This window comes from Aegilops tauschii, chromosome 5 (assembly GCF_002575655.3).
Source record: "Aegilops tauschii subsp. strangulata cultivar AL8/78 chromosome 5, Aet v6.0, whole genome shotgun sequence".
Classification (NCBI taxonomy): domain Eukaryota; kingdom Viridiplantae; phylum Streptophyta; class Magnoliopsida; order Poales; family Poaceae; genus Aegilops; species Aegilops tauschii.
The window spans coordinates 49939549-49964663 of NC_053039.3; the positions used below are offsets into that span (position 1 = coordinate 49939549).

At 47.4% G+C, this 25115-nt stretch overlaps 1 protein-coding gene across 2 annotated transcripts; it reads left to right on the plus strand.

Annotated features, from left to right (window-relative positions):
• The first annotated feature begins 377 nt into the window (after positions 1 to 377).
• LOC109765862 (guanosine nucleotide diphosphate dissociation inhibitor 2) lies at positions 378 to 16585 on the plus strand. Of its 2 annotated transcripts, none has more exons than XM_020324629.4 (13): positions 378 to 666; positions 1132 to 1194; positions 1373 to 1456; positions 1851 to 1958; positions 2056 to 2228; positions 2654 to 2765; positions 3317 to 3397; positions 3491 to 3553; positions 8679 to 8780; positions 9036 to 9160; positions 9246 to 9456; positions 9559 to 9633; positions 16250 to 16585. In XM_020324629.4, the coding sequence occupies exons 1-13, from the start codon at positions 580 to 582 to the stop codon at positions 16301 to 16303; spliced, it is 1338 nt and encodes a 445-aa protein (XP_020180218.1). In that variant the 5' UTR covers positions 378 to 579; the 3' UTR covers positions 16304 to 16585. The 2 variants fall into 2 exon arrangements, with proteins under 2 accessions (XP_020180218.1, XP_040244748.1); XM_040388814.3 differs by lacking the exon at positions 16250 to 16585 and adding an exon at positions 10094 to 10232 and having other exon boundaries at positions 385 to 666.
• Positions 16586 to 25115: the final 8530 nt, after the last annotated feature.

The following is a 25115-nucleotide window of genomic DNA, read 5'->3' on the forward strand; positions in this document are numbered from 1 at the left end:
CATCACGCGCGTGACCCAATGAGGGTCGAAGCTGCGCTTCAACATTACTTCCCGAAGGAAGGACCAGTGGACTGAATCATAGGCCTTGTGAAAGTCAATCTTAAAGAAGACTGCCCGAAGGCGTTTACGCCTAACTTCATGCAGGATTTCGTGAAGGACAGGAAGAGAGAGGGGGGAGAATGAGAGATGGGAGAATAAAGAGTAGACCGGTCAAACAAATCCATGTGGCATTTTAATCCGTCATGCGGTCCTTTCTGCCAAAAGATTACGTGTTATTATACTAGTCAAAAATGTGTAGATCCGTGTTTTTAGATAACCTTGCCTTTAGTATGGTGGGTTGTTGCACTTAACTCACTCTGGTTGGACGAGCGAAACGCAAGGCAACAGAAGAGCAAACATCACCAAACCTGCGGCTCGGAAAGCCCCCTAGACCGATCTTTCTTCCTCGCGTAGGCACGCGCGCGGACTTGTCGTTCCTTCTCCCTGAAGGACTCGAGGCGTTGGAGATCCATCACATCACACCTGTCTCTTGCCCGCTCACCTCTCGATCGGGACGGAGAAAGATCGCCGCCGCGCGCGATGGATGAGGAGTACGACGTGATCGTGCTGGGCACGGGGCTCAAGGAGTGCATCCTCAGCGGCCTCCTCTCCGTCGACCGCCTCAAGGTGAGGCAGTATCATCCTCTCCTCCTGCTCTCTTCTCATCTCTGTTGATTGGAGATCTCGCGTATAGATTTTCAGTTCTTGCATGAGGCTTGGATCCAACTTCGTTTATTTGAACTGGATCCACCTCAGGCCTAGATCCACCCATGCCGCCGATCCGAGAATGGCGGCCGCCGTGCCCTGCCCTGCCCTCACAGCAGACATGCGGCGGCATCCCCTCAAGCCATGGGGTGCGCGGTGCCATGAAACAATTGGGCAGCGCCGTGCCTTGGGTTCTTGCCCATTTTCTCTCTTTGGGAATTGTTAATCGTATAGCTATCCGATAGAATGATCATGCAGCTGTTGTAGCAGGCATAGCTGTATCAGAGAAGTGTTTTTCATTTGCGGAGATAGATCTCGAATTCGCGTTAATTTATAGAGTTTTTCTGGAAAATGTGTAAAAAATACCTTAATTTTGTGTGTCATCAGGTGCTTCACATGGACAGGAATGACTATTATGGTGGAGACTCCACATCGCTCAATCTCAACCAGGTGACAGGTCTTCACTCTCTTTGTTCAGTATAGTTTGTCACGCTTTTTGACCACAGAAATTTTGTTAGAGTTGGCGGTATATTTTAGCACAGAGATGGTAAACCAGGAATTACGTACCTGTGTCTTGTGATCCAATGGGATTCTCTGAAACAATTTTCCATTATGCTCTCGTTCACAGCTGTGGAAGAGGTTCAAGGGCGACGAGACACCCCCTGCAAGTATAGGAGCTAGCAGAGACTACAATGTAGACATGGTTCCAAAGGTCTGTTCCTATTCCACTCTACGTAGCTCCTTTCCGAAACTCCAGGGACAGTAGGGATGCAACGCGAAGGCCCGCAAAATTGATAAGCCAACACTCTCCCTCCGCTCCAAAATTATTGTCGTCGTTTAGTTCAATGAAATTTGAACTAAAACCAAGAAAATAATTATGGAATGGCGAACAGTGTGTTTCAGCATGTCAGGTAGAGATATCCAGTATTTTCTGGACATCATTTGGCTGGCAATTGCTTGTTGAAACGAAAGATAATACAGTACAGTTCACTTATATCAGTAACAGTAGACAACTTGAATAACAATATTAATATTTCTCTTTTGAACCAATAAACGATGAATGTGACCTCACCTCCTTACTAACATAACAGTGTCATTTTGGCTAGTTTATGATGGCGAATGGTGCTTTGGTCCGTGTACTCATTCATACTGGTGTTACCAAGTATTTATCCTTTAAAGCTGTGGATGGAAGCTACGTTTTCAACAAGGGAAAGGTTCAGTGCTCTTTCTTATGCACGCACACTCCATCATATATATAATCAAGACATACCATCTAAAACATTTCTTCTATACCCACTATCTTGTTCCCAGATCCACAAAGTTCCCTCAACTGATATGGAAGCTCTCAAGTCTCCATTGATGGGATTGTTTGAGAAGCGAAGAGCAGGGAAATTCTTCCTTTATGTTCAAGATTACAAGGAAAATGACCCAAGTACTCACAAGGGGCTGGACCTTACAAAGATGACCAGTAAACAACTTATCTCGTGTGTACCTATCTTTACCGCTGCCATTTATATTTTCTTTTTAATTGAAGAAAAGTATAGTAGATGATATGACTCGAATTTTGCCTCAGTTATCAATGTCATAGGAAAAAACATCCCTGAAAACATCATGTTTTGAAAATAAATTTTGTTTGAAGTTCTGATATCTTCTATATTTTATTATTAGGTCACTGTTTTTTCTGCAGATCTCTATGTAGAGAGGGATAAAATTAGGACTACTTTGTTTAGAACTTATAAATTGACACATTATTGTTCGCATATCATAATCTAATTTCCGTTGCCCATGTTTAAAGGTACTGTTCTGATCTTCTATTCAGAAGCATTTTATATTTTTTGGAATCTCAAGTGCTAGCCGTTGATTATGATTCAATTTAACGTGATTCATCTGTTGCAATTTCGTGTTTCAGAAAATACGGTTTGGATGATAATACAATAGACTTCATTGGTCACGCGGTCGCTCTTCATAAGGACGATAGTTATCTTTCAGAACCTGCAATTGAAATTGTGAAGCGGATGAAGGCAAGTTTTTCTGACAGCAAAAGCATTCATTGATATCTTAGATACCTTCTAAAAATAATATCAATATCAGATACAAAGCTCATAATTTTCGTGTATTTTAACTGCTGATGAGAACTTTTAAACCAGCTTAGCTGGAAATTGGCCCTGACAGTATAACGAGCTTCCAAATTCCTGCCCAGATAGGTGTACACTTTAGTGTGTACTCCCTCCGCTCCATAATTCTTGTCGTGGTTTTAGTTGAACTAGAACCACAACAAGAATTATGGGACATATAGATAGTACAAACTTGAAAGAACGCCAAACTGGAATGCCTACATGCAAGGAATCACCATGCTAGTCACGTAAGTAGTCGTAGGGTATCACCACTATGGAACATATGTCAGTCACCTAAGTCACGTCTAGCCTAACAATAATTTTGAGAACTCTAGATTTGATGTTAGTTCAATATACTCCATGTTAATGTTTCATTGTATATATTAGTTTATGGTGTTAGGTCATCTCTTTGTTTCTCACAGTATTGATTGTTACCTAAACTTACTTTATCTTTGCAGCTTTATGCAGAATCAGTGGCTCGTTTTCAAGGAGGCTCGCCATATATTTATCCTCTTTATGGTTTAGGGGAGCTGCCACAGGTCAATGCTTTATTTACTCTCTTTTCTTGTCTGATTCCAGCAATTATATATGTCCGATGTATTTGATTTTGTAATTTCTTTTGTTTGGTACAGGGTTTCGCACGGCTTAGTGCTGTATATGGCGGGACATACATGTTGAATAAGCCAGAGTGCAAGGTACACAAATATGTTACGAAAAGTAGCATTTCACATATTATTTCTCTGGTGATTTGGGCATGGTGATGGTTACACCAAATGTTGCATGAATATGGTACAACATAAAACTAAATTTTAGGGTTTTAAGGTGCACAACACATGAATAATGATGTTTATAGCTTCAGAATGGAAATGTTGTAACCGACCACATTGCACTGTCAAGGGTGTAAGATAACATCTTGTTGGCAGAACCAAACAAAGTTCTAGTCCGTTCAAGCACTTGTACAGTACTCCCTCTGCCTCAAATTAATTAAAAATCTAGCTTTGTCCTAAGTCAAACCTATGTATCTTTGGCTAAGTATATATAAAAATATGCTAACATATGGAACACCAAATTAGTTTCATTAGAATCTTTATAAAATATATGTTTATGTACTCTATATATTTGATGTTGTAGATCTCAACACTTTTATCTATAGACTTGGTCAAATTTAAACAAGTTTGACTAGGAAAAATCTACCCCCTCCGTCCCACAATATAAGAGCGTGTTCGACACTACACTAGTGTCGAAAACGCTCTTATATTGTGGGAAGGAGGGAGTAGAACTTAAATTAAATTAGAATGGAGGGAGTAAATGGTAGTAGTTGATTCAAGAGTGTGTTTTGTGTGCGGTAACGCCCCCGCCCCCCATGTTATGTACATCCACCCACTAGCGAGAGTGGGCGCCAAGAGATGTAGGAAGGCTGAAGCCCAGTTATTGTCCAACACCCCCCCCCCCCCCCTCAAGTTGGATGATAGATATCTATCATTCCCATCTTGACACAAGCTTGGTTGCAATCCTTAGGTAGCTAAACCCTTTGACAGACAATTAGGAACCTGATGCCCTATACTCGCATCATCGATCTTGATGGTTCCAGCATCTAGGTCGAGGGAGATGTACCTCCCCGCAGTGCCAAAGTAGAACATACAAAACGAGGCCGTCGAGCTTGGAGGGGTCCGGGCATAGTCCCCGAATACGCACTGGACCCTCCCTCGGCATAGACCACTTGCTGATAGCCACCATCTTACCCATTCCGAGATTGGCAGCCAGCAAGGTCTCCTGCCTACACCCTGCCATCGCCCAGCTCCCTTGTAGCGGGTGGCACTGAGTAGGCAGCTCCGTCCGCTCCTCTTGGACTGGGGGAAGAGGGCAATATACACCTCGATGAGGGGATAATTTTGAACTTCGGGAGAGGGCGGTGTGGAGGCGATAGGGGCTCCGGCTCCATGGCCGCCTCAGGCGTCACCTCAATAGTCTGGCTATTTTCCCCATTCACCCATGCGTCCACGCCGTCGTCCTGGTACCCAGGACACACCCCTTTTCTGGTGGGATGACGTTGCTAAGGACGAGGACACAGCTGGGTCAGACATGTAGATCCCTGCGTCCCTCACTCCGATGACGCTCGACAACTTCCTTGCAATGGTCAAGAAAGTTCCTAGGCACAAGTCATGCCGACACTCCAACCAATCGCCGTACCCCGGTCCTAACCTCGAGTCGTCATGCTTGGGATCCTCTCTAGCCAAACTGTCACATCTCCGCTTCCACCCTCCTGTGGGATGCGAGAGGGTCACTGACGTCTACGGTGGTGCCGACGGGCCTTGTCTACTTCCTGCGTCGCTCGGGGCTCCTCTGCCCGCCGGACAGTGCACGTCGCGCCAGGCTGGTACACTCGTGTGTGGTGCCGCCGCTGCCATTGCAGAGGTCTGTGAGGGACGCGGTGCACATCGGGGCTACCCTTGGCCATCGTGGGTCAATTGTGGCATGCATAGCAGGTTAGCCCATATCGGACTAGCGCAGCCAGGACGTTTCCTCCTTCCGGATGTCGACACGTGTAGTTCGTTGATCCAGCCCTCCCCAGACCCTTCTCCGTTCGTATGTCGCCGCCATGATGGTTCGGGAGGCCGACGACACAGGATTTCGGCCAAAGTGCTCGCTTGATGGCGCGGACCCTTCTCGCTCGCCCGCCCCTTCAAGTGGACCTCCCCTTGGTTTGGAGGGTGGCCATAGGGGTGAATATGACAGGCACCTTGCCTCGCTGGGTGGAGACGACCGCTAGCCGCCTACCACTTGCCATTGCGCCATGCTCCATCGACCTCGCTCCTCCCCGTCCTACCTATAACCAGCCTGCATGGCCGGACCTTGCCCCCGTCTCCCCGGAGCTTGCCATTGCTCCATGCTCCAACGACCTCACTCCTCCCCGTCCTACCTATAACCAGCCTGCGTGGCCGGACCTTGCTCCCCTCTCCCCGGATCCCCAGGCGTGCTTCATTGGGAATCCGAGCTCACCCAACGTGAGGGTGTGTCTCCGGTCATGAGCAGGGCTCCCTTGCTTGGGAGGGAAGCAATTTCGAGCGCTCAGACAAAGAGGTGCTCCCTATGACCAGCGCCGTGAGGCCCCTTTTGGTCCTGAAGACTGGACCAGCCGGGATGAGTTCCACTCGGGCCGTGTGGCGCATTTTCCTCGGGAGCTTCATCGGGGTTCCATTGACCAACATGCTTCTTGTAGCGATGCCCTTGACTGGCAACTGGGCTAACCCGCGGTCTCCTGGTAGTCTGCCGCATGCCGGCCCGTCTGCGCCATCCAAGAAGTCTGGCGGTGATTTGGGGGAAGCCCACAAGTTGTCATGCCTACACCTCCGCCACCGGTGAGCTCCCTTACGGCAAGTGGCACGGAGCAGGTTGCTCCGTCCGCCCCTCTTGCTTGGGAGGCGCAGTTGTGCTTGAATCGCGACATTGCGGGCCACTTCTGTTATGAGTGCACGGCGCTCCCGCGGTGCTCCACGGTCCAGGAGTTTCTGGGCTATGGGGTGGATGGCGGGTTTTATTACTTCGACATTGTGTCGGAGGTGATACCCCCCGTATGCACCTGGCTGATATCTCGGTGGTGCCGGACTAGTAGGACCCACCCCCGTCGATGGAGGTCACTGCCGACGTCATCAGGACCGAGCTCTGCGCCATCCAAGAAGTCTGGCGGTGTTTTGGGGGAAGCCCACAAGTTGTCCTGCCTACACCTCCGCCACCGGTGAGCTCCCTTGCGACAAGTGGCATGGAGCAGGTGGCTCCGTCCGCCCCTCTTGCTTGGGTGGCGTAGTTGTGCTTGAATCGCGACATTGCGCGCCACTTCTGTTGTGAGTGCACGGCGCTCCCGCGGTGCTCCACGGTCCAGGAGTTTCTGGGCTATGGGGTGGATGGCGGATTTTATTACTTCGACATTGTGTCGGAGGTGATACCCCCCGTATGCACCTGACTGATATCTCGGTGGTGCCGGACTAGTAGGACCCACCCCCGTCGATGGAGGTCACTGCCGACGTCATCAGGGCCGAGCTCTGCGCCATCCAAGAAGTCTGGCGGTGTTTTGGGGGAAGCCCACAAGTTGTCCTGCCTACACCTCCGCCACCGTCACCCTTGCGACAAGTGGCATGGAGCAGGTTGCTCCGTCCGCCCCTCTTGCTTGGGAGGCGCAGTTGTGCTTGAATCGCGACATTGCGCGCCACTTCTGTTGTGAGTGCACGGCGCTCCCGCGGTGCTCCACGGTCCAGGAGTTTCTGGGCTATGGGGTGGATGGCGGATTTTATTACTTCGACATTGTGTCAGAGGTGATACCCCCCCGTATGCACCTGGCTGATATCTCGGTGGTGCCGGACTAGTAGGACCCACCCCCGTCGATGGAGGTCACTGCCGACGTCATCAGGGCCGAGCTCTGCGCCATCCAAGAAGTCTGGCGGTGTTTTGGGGGAAGCCCACAAGTTGTCCTGCCTACACCTCCGCCACCGGTGAGCTCCCTTGCGACAAGTGGCATGGAGCAGGTGGCTCTGTCCGCCCCTCTTGCTTGGGAGGCGTAGTTGTGCTTGAATCGCGACATTGCGCGCCACTTCTGTTGTGAGTGCACGGCGCTCCCGCGGTGCTCCACGGTCCAGGAGTTTCTGGGCTATGGGGTGGATGGCGGATTTTATTACTTCGACATTGTGTCGGAGGTGATACCCCCCGTATGCACCTGGCTGCTATCTCGGTGGTGCCGGACTAGTAGGACCCACCCCCGTCGGTGGAGGTCACTGCCGACGTCATCAGGGCCGAGCTCTGCGACTACATTACAGACACCTTTGCAAGGAAGGTTTGCAAGACCTCCCCATCGGTGTTCACGACGGCCTTCCCCGGCCCTCAACAAGATCAAGGTCACTGTTAGCTCCTCCACTCTTGATCCCGAGGCGACCTCCTCCCTCTTCCAAGTGTGAATCTGCACCCGTGAGATTCCAGAGGAGGCCAAGCAGGACCACGTCATGTCCCCCATTGTTCACTAGAGCGGTACTTTTCTTCTCTGCTTCTTGGTGCAATCACATGCTGTGTTTCTTTCCTGGACACCTTTCCTCTGCTTCCATGCACAACAAGTAGCAAGCACCCTTTTTCTTCTAGTATACAGCAAGCAGCTCCACACCTATCCACCCAAACAGGCAGCACATCAACAAGCAGCCAGACATCCTCCTTCTATTGATGCCACTAGCGCCATTCGCGTAGGCAAAATTTTTGATTTGGGTGTACATTTTTTAAAGCTTAGTGTTTTAACTAATTAAGTATAGGATTAATTTAGAGTCATGAGCTCTTCTTCACCAAATAATGGGTGTACATCTGTATACCCATGTCCTTAACCCGCTCCGCACATGACTAGGGCACTCACAGCTCGCAGCACCTGCCTGAGCTTCCGTTCCTTTGCTACAGCAGCGGCCAACTGCCTTGCTGTCGTCGCCTCCGGGTGCGGCTCCACACCACCACCAGCTAGGGTCCGCCCATCATTATTACCAGTGCTCTCGTACCACGAAGAGCGCATGGAATTCTCTTGATTCTATTTTCTTCAATTGCTAGTTACAGATATGAATACATATGTACACTAGAATGGGCTTTTGGGCCACGCACTCATACAGCCCAACACCGATTAAGATGAATTTCTGTAACAATCAACCATTACATGGAAAAGTAGATTTTTTTTTCTACGTGAATTTGTGTAAACTTCAAGCAAAGCATTGAAGCACCACAATGAATATTTATGTCGTATGTTCACTTATGTCATTTCAATCGTAAATATGTAACTGGTCAAACAATATGTATTTTCAGGTCGAATTTGATGATGAAGGGAAAGTTCGTGGAGTTACATCTGAAGGGGAGACAGCAAAAGGCAAGAAAGTTGTTTGTGATCCGTCTTACGTACCTGAGAAGGTAAAAGCCACTCATCTTCATTATTTGAACAAACAGATATGGAGTATTGTCCCGAAGAGATCCGATGTCACTAACATTATGCTATATATACTTTCCGTCAAACTGTTTCAACAGCGGTACAAATTATTTATGACAAAAATTTTATACCAATCAAAATAACTTTGCATAAACATCTTACAGTAAAGTTAAACAAAGGAAACATGGGGCGTATGAAGAAATTCTGCAACTGATGAGAATTATCTGCTCTAATAACAGGTTAAAAAGGTTGGAAAGGTTTTTCGTGCAATTGCTATCATGAGCCACCCGATCCCAAATACTGCTGAATCTCACTCAGTACAGATCATAATACCACAAAAGCAACTTGGCCGCAGATCAGACATGCAAGTATTCCATGCATTATTGCCCTTTTTATCTATTATTAATTCGTCATGTCACCTAACTTTTATTTTTTTGAATCATCACTAGGTATGTTTTCTGTTGTTCCTATTCTCACAATGTTGCCTCGAAGGGAAAATTCATAGCGTTTGTGTCAGCACAAGCAGAGAGTGACAATCCAGAGGCAGAACTGAAGCCAGGAATCGATCTTCTTGGGCCAGTTGACGAGTTGTTTTTCGACACATACGACAGATATGAACCTACTAATGACCCTTCTTCGGACAATTGTTTTATATCAACGGTAAGTTATAAGTGAAGTAACAATGTTCTGGTTTTCAATATTTAGCAAACGAAAAAGCATCTTCAAGAATATTTCAATCTATCTCAATTTAATTTTGTTCAGAGTTATGATGCCACAACACACTTTGAGTCTACCGTGATGGATGTTCTTTCGCTGTATACAAAGATCACCGGAAAGGTACATTTTTAAATGGAAACCTTAATGCAATTTCTGCATTAGAGCAGCGTATGAAATTGTATTACTCCGATCCAAAGTTGTACTAAGTGTGCGTCAATTAATTTGGATTGAAGGGAGTACTAGAAAATGTTTTTATCGCATTACATAAAAATAGTATCACTGTATTATATTAAAAAATGTGTTTTGTCTAAACTTCTATCATGATTCCTTGCTGTGCTATACAAATCTAAGGTTTCTTTTGTACAACATTTCTTAGGAGTGAGTTCTTTGTTTTAGCGGTCGTAGGAACTAGTTTTTTTTAGGGCAGGTCATAGGAACTTGTTTTTTTTTAAACGGAGGCAAAAGATTTACCTCATCTATTAATTAAGACAAGAAGAGAGTTTGTTACAGAAGTCACTCTTACACGGCATGAATGATTACTCGCGTAAAATAATAGCCCCTAATTTCTTTGCTCCGGCAGTGACCCAAAGGTTTGCCTCGCAAACGATGAAGTTCAGCAAGATTGGTGGCGGAGCGCTCTTCTGTCGGAAAACACATGGGCATTCCTCTCGTTTCAAATGGTCCATGACACGAGCATGGTAAGAGAGGCCATAGCCTTTCTATTGGGGACTCCGGCACCGGTTCTATTTGTCCACCACCCCTCTACTGAATCCTGTAGCTGCCAAGTAGTAGTGTCCAAGTGGTGAAGGCCGAATTTTGCGATGACCGAGTTCCATAGCCGAATGGTGTAGCGGCATTTGAAGAAGAGATGTGGTCCACTTTCTTGATCTCTCTTGCAAAGAGTGCAAAGCCCGTAGTTTGGCCAACCCCGCTTTGCAAGCCTATCCACGGTCCAAATTCTATCTTGGATAGCCAACCAAGCAAAGAATTTAGCCTTTGGCGGCGCCCAAGCCTTCCAAATCATTTGATCCATGGGGAGAGGACCAACCCTAGAAATTGGGCCTTGTAGGCGGAGGCCGCAGAGTAGTGCCCGCTTGCCGCGTGCTTCCACATAATGATGTCTTCGGCATGTTCATCAAGGTGGACCTCATTTATAAGCGCCCATAGGGGTTGTTTGGATAGCGAGGATTAGTGGTGGGGTTGTAGAAAACAAGTTTTTAGCTCATTTTTAGGGAAACCGGTTTTACTATTCATTTTATGAAAAACGTGTTTACAGGAATCTTTGTTTGGGTAGAGAATTAATAAACTAAGGTCCTTAGAGTTTTTTGTTTGGATAACAAACATTAGCTTTATCCTACCTCGTCCATGACCTTCATCCTTGCTTTCCCATTGACGAGACATACAAGCTCGACAACATGCCGTACGAATCCCATGCTGCTGCCGTACTTCGTTCCGGCCTCCATGACTCTGCATGCGGCCTCCTGCTGGCACTTCCCATGGTCTCCGAGGTCGTCGCCCCAGGCTAATTCTCGCATCCCCTCCGACCTCCACTGACTCCGCGCGCGGCTGACGGCGAGGGCATCCGTTGGCCCCTGGGTCGTCGCCCCCCTGCACTGACTCTTCCTCGGGTTGCTTCTCGCTTCCCCTCGACCTCCGTTGATTCCACACGCGGCCGCAGGCGAGGGCATCTGCTGGTTCCGGTCGTCCCCATGCACTGACTCTGCCGTCAGCTGCTTCTCGCGTCCCCTCCGGCCTGCACGACTCCACGCACAGCCGCCGGCGAGCGATTGCTCTGCTCCCCGAGGTCGTCGGACCAACCGCCTCGTCGCGTCCCCTCCGTCTTGCACGACCCGGCGTGCAGCTGCCGGCAAACACTTGCTCTGCTCTCAGTTGGGATCCAGTTTACGTAAATCTCGTTTATGAAAAAACGACTATTAGTCGTTTTTCTATATACCTGAAATCTGGGTTTTTGGAAAGCCAAGTTTTCTATATTCACGGATTGGTTAGAGTTGCCAAACAAGATTTTAGTTTGTTACACCGTTTCCCTCCCTGGTTTGTGGAGATCCGGTTTTGCATATACTGCCTATCCAAACAACGCCGTAGAGTGAAGAATTGTCGAATGTGTTCAACGGATACGACCGTGGAGGTGTTGATCTTGAGGATCCACGCATTATATTTTAGGGCCTCGCGCACCTTCCAATTCTTCCTCGAGGAGGCCTAAAAAACGAGCGGAGCGACGTCCTTGGGCTTGCACCCAATTCACCTTGCACTTGGCACCCGTCGTCTTGTCCGATCCGGACTATAGGAAGGCTCGCTCGAGTTTGTTGATGCTTTGAAGAATGCTCGGCGGTACGACCAACGACGTGATGGAGTAGATCGCTTGTGAGGTGAGGACGGACTTGACAAGGGTTGTGCGTCCAATGGTGGTGATATTTTGGCCATCATAGGTAACCAACTGGCTCGCAACCTTGTCCACAAGGAATTGCCAATCCACCATCTTAAGCTTCGAGACGGATAGAGGAAGGCCCAAATATCTTAAGGGGAAGGACGCCCTTTTCGCCGGCAAGCTTTGAAGGATGTGCTCTAGATTGAGGTGATTGCATCGAATGGCCACAACAGAGCCCTTATGGAAATTGGTGCATAGCCTGGTGACCTCCCCGAATCCGCGCAAGATGGCTGAGAGGTTGTCAATATCATTTTTAATTGGGGCCATGAAAATGGCTGCATCATCTTCATAGAGTGAAGTTCTCACCATGACCCCTCCCCCCCGCACCTTGTGAAGTAGCCCTTTTCGGGTTGCCAACTCAAGCAGTTGTTGGAGTGCATCAATTGCAATGACAAAAAGGAGCGGGGATAGGGGATCCCCTTGCCGGAGGCCCCGACCATGTTTGATGGGGTGGCCGGCCACACCATTCAGTAGGATCCTCGAGGATGATGTGCATAGAAGAGCCGCAATCCAATCCCGAAACTTTGGGGGGTGGGGGGGGGGCTTCGCTGTAGGAGATCAAGGATGTATTCCCATCTGACCGAGTCGAAGGCCTTGCGGATGTCAAGCTTGAACAACAGAGACGGGGTCTTGCATTTGTGCAGTCTACGGGCCAAGTTGCGAACACACAAAAAATTGTCGTGTATGCTTCTGCGCTTGATGAATGCGCTTTGGCGTTGGAGACCAGCTTGTCCATGTGCAGAGCAAGACGGATTGAGAGAATTTTTGTGATAATCTTAGCAATGGCATGAATGAGGCTGATGGGCCTATAGTCTGCAATCCCCTCGGGGCATTCTTTTTTGGGCTGAAGGACCACATTTGCGGAGTTGAGCCAATGAAGATTTGCCGTGTGGAGGGCATCAAAATGGTGTACCACCCTCATCATGTCCTGCTTCATGATGCCCCAACACTTCTTAAAGAACGCACCTGTGAAGCCGTCCGGGCCCGGTGCCTTATCACTTGGCATGCCATTGATTGCCTCCCGCATCTCCTCCTCGGTGATGGGTGAGTCGAGGCCGTGCAAGTCGTGCACCTCTAAGTTGAGCTTGTCCCAATTGAAGTCTTTGTCGCTTGTGCTCCCTTTTTTCATCACTTCAGCGAAGTGTTTCAGAATGAGCTTCTCTTTAGCGTCGTGCTCGGTGACCCAACCTTGGTCATGCTTTAGCCTATGGATATGATTCTTCCTCCTTCTAGCATTAATCCGGCGATGAAAGAACTTGGTGTTGGCGTCGCCCTCCTTGAGGTTAGCAATTCTTGAACATTGCTTTTTCCGAGCTCTCTCGAGTGCGGCCAAGCTAATAACTCTCCTCTTCAGCCGGGCCCTAAGGTCACTCTCATCGGAGGAGAGTTGCCGATTCTCTTGAGCAATGTCGAGGCGGAGAATCACCAAAAGAGCGGCATGAAGGTGAACTTTTGCCTTCGAGAAAAGGCCCCTACTCCATTCGGAGAGCCGGAGAGCCACCTTCTTGAGCTTATGGAATAAGACTTGATAGGAACTTGTAATTGCTACCTTTGGGGGCTCAAGTAGGCCTAAACAGCCCTAAATGATTTCCACTACTACTACTAAGGGCTCATTTGATTTGGAAGACCCGACCTGCAACATTTGGTCCAATTGGAGGCAGACTATATGGGGTTTTGATTGGTCCAATCCACATCATTTACCGGGGAAGATTTTCATGTGTCGGTAACTCGGTCGAAAATTCCTCATCTTTGGCTCTCGAGCCGTGCCCCATCAATTTTACATTCCAGTCGAGTCTGCTTTGCCTCCCTCTTTTTTGCTGGCACCGTTGATGTCTACACGTGCAATGTCTTCCTGGAGCGAGTGAATTGCAGAAAACTTCGACATTAAAGGCTAGGGTTGCAGGAACCACAGTTTTATAGTTTTATGCCAAAAATCACTAATTCCGAGCCTATTTTTTTGCAAAAAAAACTAGTTATCGGTTTTGGCCCATTTGACGACGATTATGACAGATGGAGCCCACAAAAGCTGACGTGGCATAACTATTCATGGCTAGACGTCGTTACATGTTCTTTTTCCAAAAACTCCTGCCTAAAACAAACTCTACAAAACAGCACCCCTCACCCCCCTACACGCTTGCAGGCCAGCCCCAACACTGGCCCCGCCGCCGGCAGGCGCCCACGCACTCACGTCGCCGGCCCTCCCTCCCCGAGCTGCTGCCGTCGTGTCCAGAGCCGGATCCAGCCACATCGGGCCTCCAACGCTCCGGCCGGCACTGGATCCTCTGAGAACGCGTCGGCTAGCTCCCGTGGCAGCTGTTGCTTCGACGCCGGCGAACGAGCTGCTGTTCCGGTTGGCGGGGCGACATGGCAACCCGCGCCAATGTGCCACCCGACTCCTCCGCTCCTTCTTCCGCAAGTGCCGCCGCCATGGACATCCCCGAGAACCTACCACTGTGATGCGCCTCCACCGTCCTCGACTGGATCTAGGAGCTGGCGCCGCCAACCTAGCCCCCTTCACGCCTAGAGCAACCGCCGAGGAGGGCACTGCCGGTCCACCAGTGAGCGAGAGGCGGCGGAGTGATGCGTGCAGGACCTTGACGGCCATGGCGACCTGCAGCACCGCCTTGACATGCGGTCGGCCTCACAGAGGGCGCCACCTCCAGGCCGAGCGCCGAGGTCGGGTTGTGGGCCTCGCTGTGAGGGGTCGTCCCTGCCGCCCTTGCTCGGTGTCCGCGACAGCGCCTTGAGGATGCCCTTGGGCCGCGGCGACCGGCGACGAGACCCATTGCCGGCGTGCTGCTGCTCTTCTCGACTGCTGGAGTGGATTGCTTTTTTGCTCTTTGATTGAAGGGTGTCCCTATAAAACTACAGGGCCCCTTTTGTAAATCTAGAAAATCCAGATGCTTAACGCCGTCCCCATGAACCAGTTATGCCACGTCACCTTTTGTGGGCTCCATCTGTCATAATTGTCATCAAATAGCCCAAAACCGATAACTAGTATTTTTTGCAAAAAAAATTAAGCTCGGAATTTGTGCTTTTTGGCACAAAACTCTAGAACTGTGGTTCTTGCAACCCTAGCCTTCAATTTCAATATTTTCTGCAATTCACTCTCCTGGGACAGATTATACGTCGGCGGCTACCAGCGGCATCAGCCTACGTTCCAAGGGAGGGTTCCTCCTCTGGTGTCTTCCCCGGCTGTTTTTCCGTGATGTCATGTCCAGATCGGGGCGATTAGTAAGATTCCGGAGGATGTGAGGGAAGTTTCATTGGATCAGCTCCAGCGCAAGAGACTCCGGCGAGCTTGGTCATGGCGACGGTGAACTGCACCATCAGGTTGGAGATGCCCACGCTTCGCCAATTGTTGAGGACAAGCTGTGCCAGCTGGTGACCGTCTTCTCTCTTTTGTGCGAAATTATGACATGGAATCGGTCTTTGGCGTGGTTTTCTCCCCCGGGTTCTTCAATGACCATCCGAAAAAAGAAAAGAAAAATGGTTCTTGAGTGACCAAAACAATTTTCACCCTTGGTTTGTTTGTCCTGCATGTTATTTCCCTCACAACCAAATGAGCTTAAGTGGTGCAAAAATCAGACATATCAGAATCACAACAATGAGGAATCTTATCTTATATATACCTTAGTAGTTGATCCCCGCTACTTCTATTTATCTTAACATGCAAGTATGCCACCTCGCCAAACATGCCACATCATCAAAGACTCACCTCAACATGCATGGAATTTTTGTCCGTTATTAGTTGATCTAGGGCCACTTCTTTTAAGCGGCTTAAAAAAATAAGCTGCCTCTTCCCAGCTTAAAAAATAAGCTGCTTCCATAATTTGTTGAGGCTTCTAGATTAGTAATCTCATAACTAGTTTAGAAGTCCAAATAAATGAGTGAGGCGGCTTATGGGAAAAGCTGGGGAAGAGACGGCTTATTTTTTAAGCCACCAAAATAATTGGCCCCTAGACTGCTTATATTTATCTATACATGCAAGCATCCCACATCACCTCACATGCTACATCATCACCGGGACACCGTAACATGCATGGAACAAGTTCTTCATTATATTATGCTTCTTATATTTAATAAGTATTTTTCAGTTATACAATAATCAGATACAATTAGTTCATATGTTATTAATCAAAATACATATATTTAATAAAACAAAATATCATCAAAATATATTGCAATCGATCCCATTAGTGCTAGGTAGGGTAACCTTACATTTGTTTATCTCGTTCTTGATATTATATCTATACTTGCTTATTCTAATTAATATGCCATTTTTATCAGACGGTTGATCTCAGTGTGGATCTAAGCGCTGCAAGTGCCCCCGAAGATGATTGACAATTCTAGGGCAGCTATATCTTGCAATTTGGAAACGATTTATGCTTTGTTTTGCAGTTCATCGTAGGTCCACCTTTGCCCTCCTTATTTTGAAATGTGATAGCTGAGCTATAGTCAGATAAAGTTGTATGATGTATAGTCTAATTTCCTAAATTTTCTATTGGGAGGTCGATAGTATGTTTAGGCTTCCAAGACAGCTTCGCCTCGGCCGCTACTTTTACTTTAAATTCTGATAAGACACAACAAGACAATAGATGATATTTTTTGGTTTGTTGATTTCAATTTGTCATCTCCTTTGTCTTTTTTTCTAGGAAACCAAAGCTTGCTCCTTGCTGCACTGCTAGATAAAGATTTACCTGTACAACCGTAAGAAGCAATCAAGCACTCAACACAAGACGACTACAAACATCCTCCAGATAAACGTTATAATTGGTGTCACTAAAAAAATTCAACTATATGCAATCCACACAAACACACATTATGCAACCACCGCTGAAGAGATAATCCAATTTTTTTAACTTTCAAAATAAGGTGAAGTTTTTTTTGAGGAATATCGCGCTTTATTGATCAAGTATAATCAAGAAAGAGTGTCTCTCGGATACAATCCGGGGTTACATGAAAAATAGTCACTAGAGGACTCACAACATCTAGCTAGAATATGTGCCGCACTTCGTGATGAGCTAATGTTTAGGTCAGTGTTGGCCGCGTCCTCCCATATATACCTCGTCCACCCAAGCGCAGCCACTGACATGGGGCCCGAGAAGAGAACACACAAGCCGTCAGGCTAGTCATAGTGGGAGTAACTTAACTATTGGAGCTCGATAACGTCCGAACGTCAGATTCTGGGGCATCTGGAACGAACGCTTCTTTCGCTAGGAGGGATCCCTCCCCACAAATGAAAACGTTTGATGGGGAACCTTCCCAGCCCGAACTGGGCTACCTGGCCTGAGCAACAACATTAGTTGCATGTTGAGCTAATTAAATTAGTGGGGCATGCATCATGGCATGGTGAGTTGGCATGGTTGCATGCTAAGATAAGTGAGTTAGTGTGAATCAATTATTTGATGGACCTACTTGATGATGTGGATATGTTGCATGTAAAGACGGATAAGATGGCGGGGATAAATCTTTTAGGTATATAGGATTTGTTTTTTGATGCAACTTCATTCGGATTTATGTGAATATAAGTCTAGTGGAAATGCTACAAAATCATTCTAGACGTGAGTATCCAGATCACACTATTGTCGGCCATCTCTACAACGGACTTCTGATAGACCCAAGCCATGGACTCATGTTTATTAACACAAACTGAAGCACCTCACGTTAGCTTGTATTCGCTTTTGAATCAACTGTAATGCATAATACATCCTAATGTTATAGCATAAGGCGTGACGGGGCGGCGCGGGCCGCTTCTTCGGGTGTGGGCGCGGTGCAGGCACGAGGCACCGCGGCGTGGCGGCGCGCGGCCTCCTGGCGGGCGTGGCGCTGCGTGGCCGGCTGCGCGGTGGAGCGCGCCTCGCCACGGCGGCCGGATCTGTCCGGCAGGCGGCGCGGGCTGCGGGCAGCGTGGGCGGCGGCTAGGGTCCGGCTTCGGGCCCCCGACGGCTGCGTTGGTTCCTCTCCGTTGCGGGCGTGCGGTGGTGGTGCGGCTCGGCCGGTGGCGGTCCGGCGGCCTGGGGGTGGTTGCCGGCGTTGCGCGTGGAGGTGGTGCTTCCACTTGGCGGTTCTCTGTGCGGGGAGGCAGGGAGCGGCTTGGACAGGGGCGGCGGCGCCGACGGCGTGCCGGCTGCAGCGCGAAGGCAGGAACTTTACGGGCCTCGGAGATCCCAGCCAGGCCTGTGTGGCCACAGGCCTGGTTTGTTCCTGCTATTGCGTCCGGTCAGCTACCGTCTTCGACGGTGGAGGTGGGGCCCTCCCGCGTGCCGACGGTGCTGTTGCCCTTGTCCCGGCTCCTCTTCTTCATTGTGCAGGCCATGCTTCACGGTGTCGTGGTGAGACAGCGTGGGAAGCTTCCTGGCCGGGTTGGCGCAGGGTGGTGGTCAGTTTGGTGGCGAGCTCCGGAGTGCCTGAGGTGAAGGTTGGGATCGGGAGAAATCTCTGTTGGCTTGGCCGACACCGACGCGGTGGCGCATGAGGGTGCCGCCGGACCTTCCTGGAGGGCGTCGGGGCTACCCTTTCTCTCTCCTCACCGCGTACCGGGGGAAACCCTTGGCAGCAGCGTCGTCATCGTCGCGTCCCTTCTTATAGGTGTTGATTGGTACCGGTGCTTCGGAGGCTCGGAGCTTGGTGGGCGATCTCCGGTGGATGCAGCGGCCACGAGGCTTCTTCGTTTTTTGTCAATCCGCCGTTGTCGGCATTTGTTTCTCTTGTATTTTCTCTTTCTTTTCTTTTGAGCGTGACTGTGCTGCTTCCGCCCCAGCATCTATTGTTGGCTGTCTCGGTTGGTTGCTTTGTATACAAAGCAGGGGGCCTTTTTTGGTAAGCGCATATTGATGTACATGAGTGAGACTAAGGACCAAACAAGGCAGCTGAATGTAAGGAGACAAGTTAAGTGCACACAGAGACACCTCAAACGATACCACACAGTGACGTCCCAACCACTAGTACACATCAAGTATAACTTCAAGGGAGGTCCTAAATTGAAGAAATGATTTATACGCACATGGCAAATGTACATGAAACAAAGTATACAACCATGACATATCACCTTTACGATTTGACATGGAACATGACTAATTTTTCTTACTCACACTGCAAATTTATTTTCTACAAACTAGGAATTTTATTTAAATAACATATCAAATTTAATATGTGTTTGCCATGGCAATTTCTGCCATCGACACCACCAGCGGAACATTTAATTTTTCCATTTTGAGATGAACAAAATTATTTTACATACATGGCAAATTTCTTATACATAGCATGACAATTTTTTAATAAAAATCCCATGGATAATTTTAATTTGCACCTGCCGTGGCAACTTTGGCCATTTTTTGTGTTATTTTACATTCATGGCAAATTTCTTACACAAAAGATGGCAATTCAAATTAAAATACCATGCCAAATTTTAATGTGCATCTGACATGGCAATTTTTGTTCATAACTTGTGTCATAGATGGCAAATTTTATAACAAACATGACAATTTTAATATGCATATATCATGGCAATTTAGTTCATAATTTTGTATTAATTTTCATCTTATTTATTCCATGGAAATTTCCGAACATGAGTTTTGCCAAGACAATTCTTGAAAATCACCATGTGAGCATTATCAGAAATGTTGTTAGAATATTTATTTGACATGCTTTTTTTAGAAATAAAAAATTAAAAAGAATCTGAAATTTTCCATGAGGGAAACAAAAATTATAGATTTGCCATGACATAATTTTTTCTACATTTTCCCTTGAATTAGAGATTTTTTTCTTTTCATATACCGTGCCAATTTCTCATTGCTAGAGCATGACAATTTTACTTTCAAATACATGGCAGCCATGGCATCTTAGTTTCTTACTGGACCATGTAAGTTATTTCCTAGACCATGGAAATTTTATTTTTCAAATACATGGCAACTTTATTTTCAGAGCATGGCATCTTAATTTCTTACCGGACCATGTTAAATTTATTTCCTAGACCATGGAAATTTTTATTTTCAAAGACATGCCAACTTTATTTTCATAGCATGGAAAATTTAGTTTTACCCGGACCCACAGGACACTCTCGTAGACCACGACAAATCTATTAATTAGACCATGGTACTTTTATTATTTAGACCATGTAGTTTATAAATCTGTCATGTGCACATGAAAAAATATTAATTTATTTAAATGGTACCATATTTTTTGAGAAAACAACTTTCCCATTTTTGTCATGCTCCCGTGGAAAAATACAAATTTTCCACCTATTTATCAAAGAACAATGGCCTTTTTGTAATTTTGCAATCCTTTTTTTGAATGAAAATAATCCTTTTTTTGAATGAACATAACCCTTTTTTAAAAAGTGAATTTGCCAATGCATAAAAAGCATAACAGAAAAATATGGATTTGCCTTGGTCCACTACCTGGTTTTGCTAGCAAAATCATGCACACAGAAAAATACAGTCCCACAAATATTAGGCCCGTTTTCAAAGATATTCCATGCGTGTTAGAAGAAAAAAAACACGACTTTTCTTTGCTTTTTAGCCATGATGAAGTTTTTCATGTAGCCATGTGGCATTTTCTTGTTATGTATCATGTCAATTTTGTGCTCGATTTGTCCCCTCACGTTTTCTACTTTCTGAAATTAATAGTCTTTTTTTCACCGCAAAAAAAAGATATATGAATAGTCTTTTTTTGAGTAATTTCTGGAAGGGAAACGTTTGTGGTTGGTGCGCCGGCTAAAACGTTCCGCCGGTCGCACGCACGCCCGCCACGCACCAGGCCCCCACTTCTTTCTCCACTATCTGCATCCCATCTCCGTTCTCTTTTATGCGATCGCGCCATGCTTCTTCCTCCTCCCCGCAGCAAACCACGACGAGGACCGCCCAAAATAGATCACCATGCGGCGCTGCCTTGCTGCTGCAAGCTCCATGGACGGATTCATCTGATGGGCGCAGGCCATGGCCGGATTCGAGCCATCTAGGAAGGGGATTTTTTGTGCCATGGACGAGCTGCGACGGCGTCATTGGGGAGGTTTTGCTGGGAGCGCCTCCTGCAGAAGGTACATTTGGCCATGGAGGTGCCGGAACGCCCACCATTAGTGCTACCTTCCCGCCCCGTCGATGCTGGAATCGTCAAACACCGGTGCTGGAACCGGCCCCTATGGCTGCTACAACCTGCCGTCACAAAATGTTGGAACCGGCCACCGTGGGTGCTACAAGCTGCCGGCGTCGTTGCTGGAACCTGTAGCAGGAGGAGCTACAACCGGCAATCTCCTTTGCTGCAACCAGCAAACTAGAAGCTAGAACTATGGAATTTTTTGCTACATCAGCGGAGTGGTGTGCTGGGGCGACGACGGGGGATGGCGCCGCGATTGCTACAACCAGCACAGAAAAAAGGTTCAACCGGCATATAAAAAAGCTACAACCAGCATAGAGGAAAAGCTTCAAATATGGAGAAAAGCTTCAATCAGCGTCGAGAAAATTAAGCTTCAACCCATGTGAAGAAAAGCTTCAACGCTTGTGAAGAAAAGATTCACTCGGAATCGGAAAAAGCTTCAACCATACAACAAAAATCTTCAACCGGTGTAGAAAAAGCTTCCACCGTGAATCTTCAAAAACCGGCGCCGTCTGCTAACGATGTATGAGCAGCGACGCCGGGAGCTACGGCAGACGGCATGGTGGTGCTGCGACGGACGGCAATGACGAGTTGCTGCAAGGATGGAGGCATCAAGCGTTCTACAAATGGCGGACGTTGCTACGAGGATGGCGACTGGATGCTGCGACGGCGCCCTGCTGGAACCGGTGGGAAAGGCGAGTGGCGGCGAGGAGGACGGCCGACAAGGGTGGGAATCGGGGACGAGGATGGCCGGCGAGGGCGCGGACCAACAAAGAGGACGGCCGGCGAGGATGGGGACAGGCGACGCGGACGGCCACCGGAGAGTGTGTGCGGCCATGAGAGAAGAAGATGACTTGGGTGGATAAAGATCCAATGCCTCAGGACGGGCCGATCCGATGGCTAGCGTGCAACCGGCCGAAACGGTTCGGCCCGCGCGCCGGCGCCTAGTGGTCATCATGTCAAAGAAAAAACATCCTCTACATGATATTTGCAGCAACAACAAGAAAAGCCTGCTACGTGTGTGCTCCAATCTGGGCTTTTTTTGGCCCAATTACTTTTTCTTATATAGGCTAGCGACCGAAAATCGTTCTTCGTCCCCGCTGCCCATGGGAACGATTCGTCCGATCCCGGGTCTCCAGAGGGCGAAGGTCAGCGCGATATCCGCGTCAGCAGAGGACCAGAGGTAGATAGAGAGATCGACGGGGAGAAAGAAGAATAATAATAAGAGGAAAAACAGCGGAGCTCGACTCCTTTTGGTGCCCTTGATTGCTCATATCAGTGGTGCCATGGGGCAGCTGCATCTCATGCAGCCGGAACGCCAAATCCAGATCCGTGGTAAACCGACTCTCATCCTATATATAGTTGTGAAGATGGTAAATTGGTGCCCTTTTAGATCGATGTATGTATGTATGTATAAGCTGGAATAAAAGGCTCACTTTTACTCACATGTCGCATCTTTTTCAGCCCCCAAAGATCACATTTGTTATTAAAAACATATATGTGTGTGTGATTTGGTTTGGAATTTAGGGCGAATGCGCTACAGATGAGGAACAACACCATTATTGCCTTTATATACTTATTACCATAACAATTCTGTTGCAGGTGGGTCGACTTCTTCATTGGCCATAAGAAACGGGCCACCTTGCCAAGAAGATGATGATAATTATCACGATGGCAAGATAAGGGAGTATTCAGGGACCGTACTTCCAGAGGTACATCATGGATTCCTTTGGATAATAGACATATGCTGCACAAATTGGGTTACAACCTATTGGTAGCTAACTGATATTTAACTAATTTTTCTGCTGCAATCTCCTGCAGCCCTGCTGCATTACTAGTTCTGTTCTATCCCAACTAAAACTGTTCCAGTATTATCTCTGCAAACTAAATCTGTCTGTCACTAGTCTACCCCCTTGTTATTCTATCTTGTTACCTTACCAGCAGTCGCAAGTCGCATTTGTATTTTATTAAGGTTCTTCCTCGATACTTTTCAAATCAACAAGCATTCCAATTTTCCAAATATCTCCATAGGAAGAAGGGGACCTATGCATAATTTCTGTGTTTTGATGCGTTTCTCTGTTACATTGATGCATGATAGCATGTTGTTCTGCGATAAAATATCCTCCCTGCATCTTGATTTACACAAATGCATATCAACTGATATTATTCTTTACCTAATTAATAATAAAGGGCTATTGCTTCTTCCTCCTTTAATTTTCGTCTGTGATTTTCGTCCACCATCAAATCGTTTTTCGTACGTCAAACGGTCATCCTCTGATCGTTTTTTGGTACGTCAAAAAGTGTCCGGCAGAAAAAGAAAAGATCAGGCAATCGAACCCACACGGCCAGCACAGGAGATAGCACATGCCTTACCACCACACCAAGAGACCATGTTGATGAACGCCAAGAGACCATGTTGATGAAAAGACTAGAATACCGAGACGAGATGAGACCAGGAGATAGCACATGCCTTACCACCACGCCAAGAGACCATGTTGATGAAAAGATAGTGGAATACCGAGACGATAAAACATGGTCGGCCGAGCGGACAAACAAGGGATAGCATGGGAGTCCTAAAAATGTCTGAGGCATTTCGGTCCGAACGATTGCATTATGGTCCAAAACTATATAAGGGCAAAATATGTGTTACCTTTACCTCGCATTGGAGATGTCCTTACCATTGGCACTAAGACTCATTTTGTGATCATTGTGCGGATGAGACCAAGTGGTCCACCAGTCTAATAATACCTTGCAAAGAGAGTAACATGACCCCCACAATTTTTATAAACCTCGATTCGTGCGCCTGCCTGCTGGCGGTGGCACCGTCCGGATGTTGTACTGCGTCGGTGGGAGTTTTTAAGTATGGGGCAATTAGCTGTTTCTTCGGACCGAAGCACGAGGTGTTGTGCTTGCAGATGCACGCCAATTTATCATTCCCGTTGCAACGCACGGGCATATGTCCTAGTGAATTATAACACTCCTAGGGAGAAAGTTTTGTAGAATGCTGCTACACACCGCCCTTCGCACCGATGAGGCTAAACATTTGATTTTACAATTCTAATGTGTTAACTCTTCTCCCATTCTTGTGCGTGCAGGACATTTGGTGTCATATACATTCACTAATGACGCCGCGAGATGTTGCCCGTGCTGCCTGTGTGTCTCGTGCCTTTCGACGTTCCTGGAGATGCTACTATCCCAACCTCATATTTAATAGTAAAACAATAGGCCTATCACGGGATGGCATGTATTTCACCCGCAAAGTTGATCAGGTTTTGGAAAAACACTCGGGCATTGGCGTGAAGACATTCGAGATTGATTGCTCCTGTTGCGACAAGCTCAAGGGCTATGAATATCTCCATAGGTGGCTTCAAAAAGTGGTTACACCGGGCATTGAAAAACTCACCCTTGTGATGCCTGAGAATGAGCCAGTCAACTTCCCATGCCCAGTTCTATCCAATGGGAATGGAAGCTCGATCTGGTATCTTCACCTTGTTAACTGTGTCTTCCATCCTACAGTTAGCCTTGGTTGTTTAGGAAATCTGACAGTGTTGCATCTTGACTGTGTGCGAATTACGGGGCTCCATTTAGGGTGCCTTCTTCCCAGCTGTGTTGTGTTGGAGCAGTTGAAACTCAGGAGATGCTACCAGATAACCTACCTAAAGATACCTTCCCGGCTGCAGCGACTCAGCTACCTGCAGGTGTTAGAATGCCATAGACTGCAGACGATAGAGAACAAAGCTCCAAATATTAACAGTTTTCACTTTATAGGTGACCGTGTTGAGTTCTTACTTGGGGAGTCATTGCGATTGAAGAAATTAGACGTGCTATGTTACCCCTTCCTCAGATATGCATTTGATGAGCTTCCGTCCATTGCGCCGAATCTTGAAACTCTTAGCATATATTCATGGGTGAGGTATATTCCAAAACCTTTTGTGACTGATTATTATGCATAGAGCAGTAGTGATAATTTGGAGTGTTATTAACATGTGGTATCTTTATGCAGGCGGTCAATACAACACTGACGCTCTCGCCTTCCAAGTTCCTCTATCTGAAATACTTG

Bases quoted from the DNA above. Each gene is read 5' to 3' on its own strand.
- LOC109765862 (XM_020324629.4), top strand. From the start codon at position 580: ATGGATGAGGAGTACGACGTGATCGTGCTGGGCACGGGGCTCAAGGAG. The intron at 667-1,131 runs GTGAGGCAGTAT...GTGTGTCATCAG, and splicing joins TCTCCGTCGACCGCCTCAAG to GTGCTTCACATGGACAGGAA. The intron at 9,634-16,249 runs GTACATTTTTAA...CATTTTTATCAG, and splicing joins ATACAAAGATCACCGGAAAG to ACGGTTGATCTCAGTGTGGA.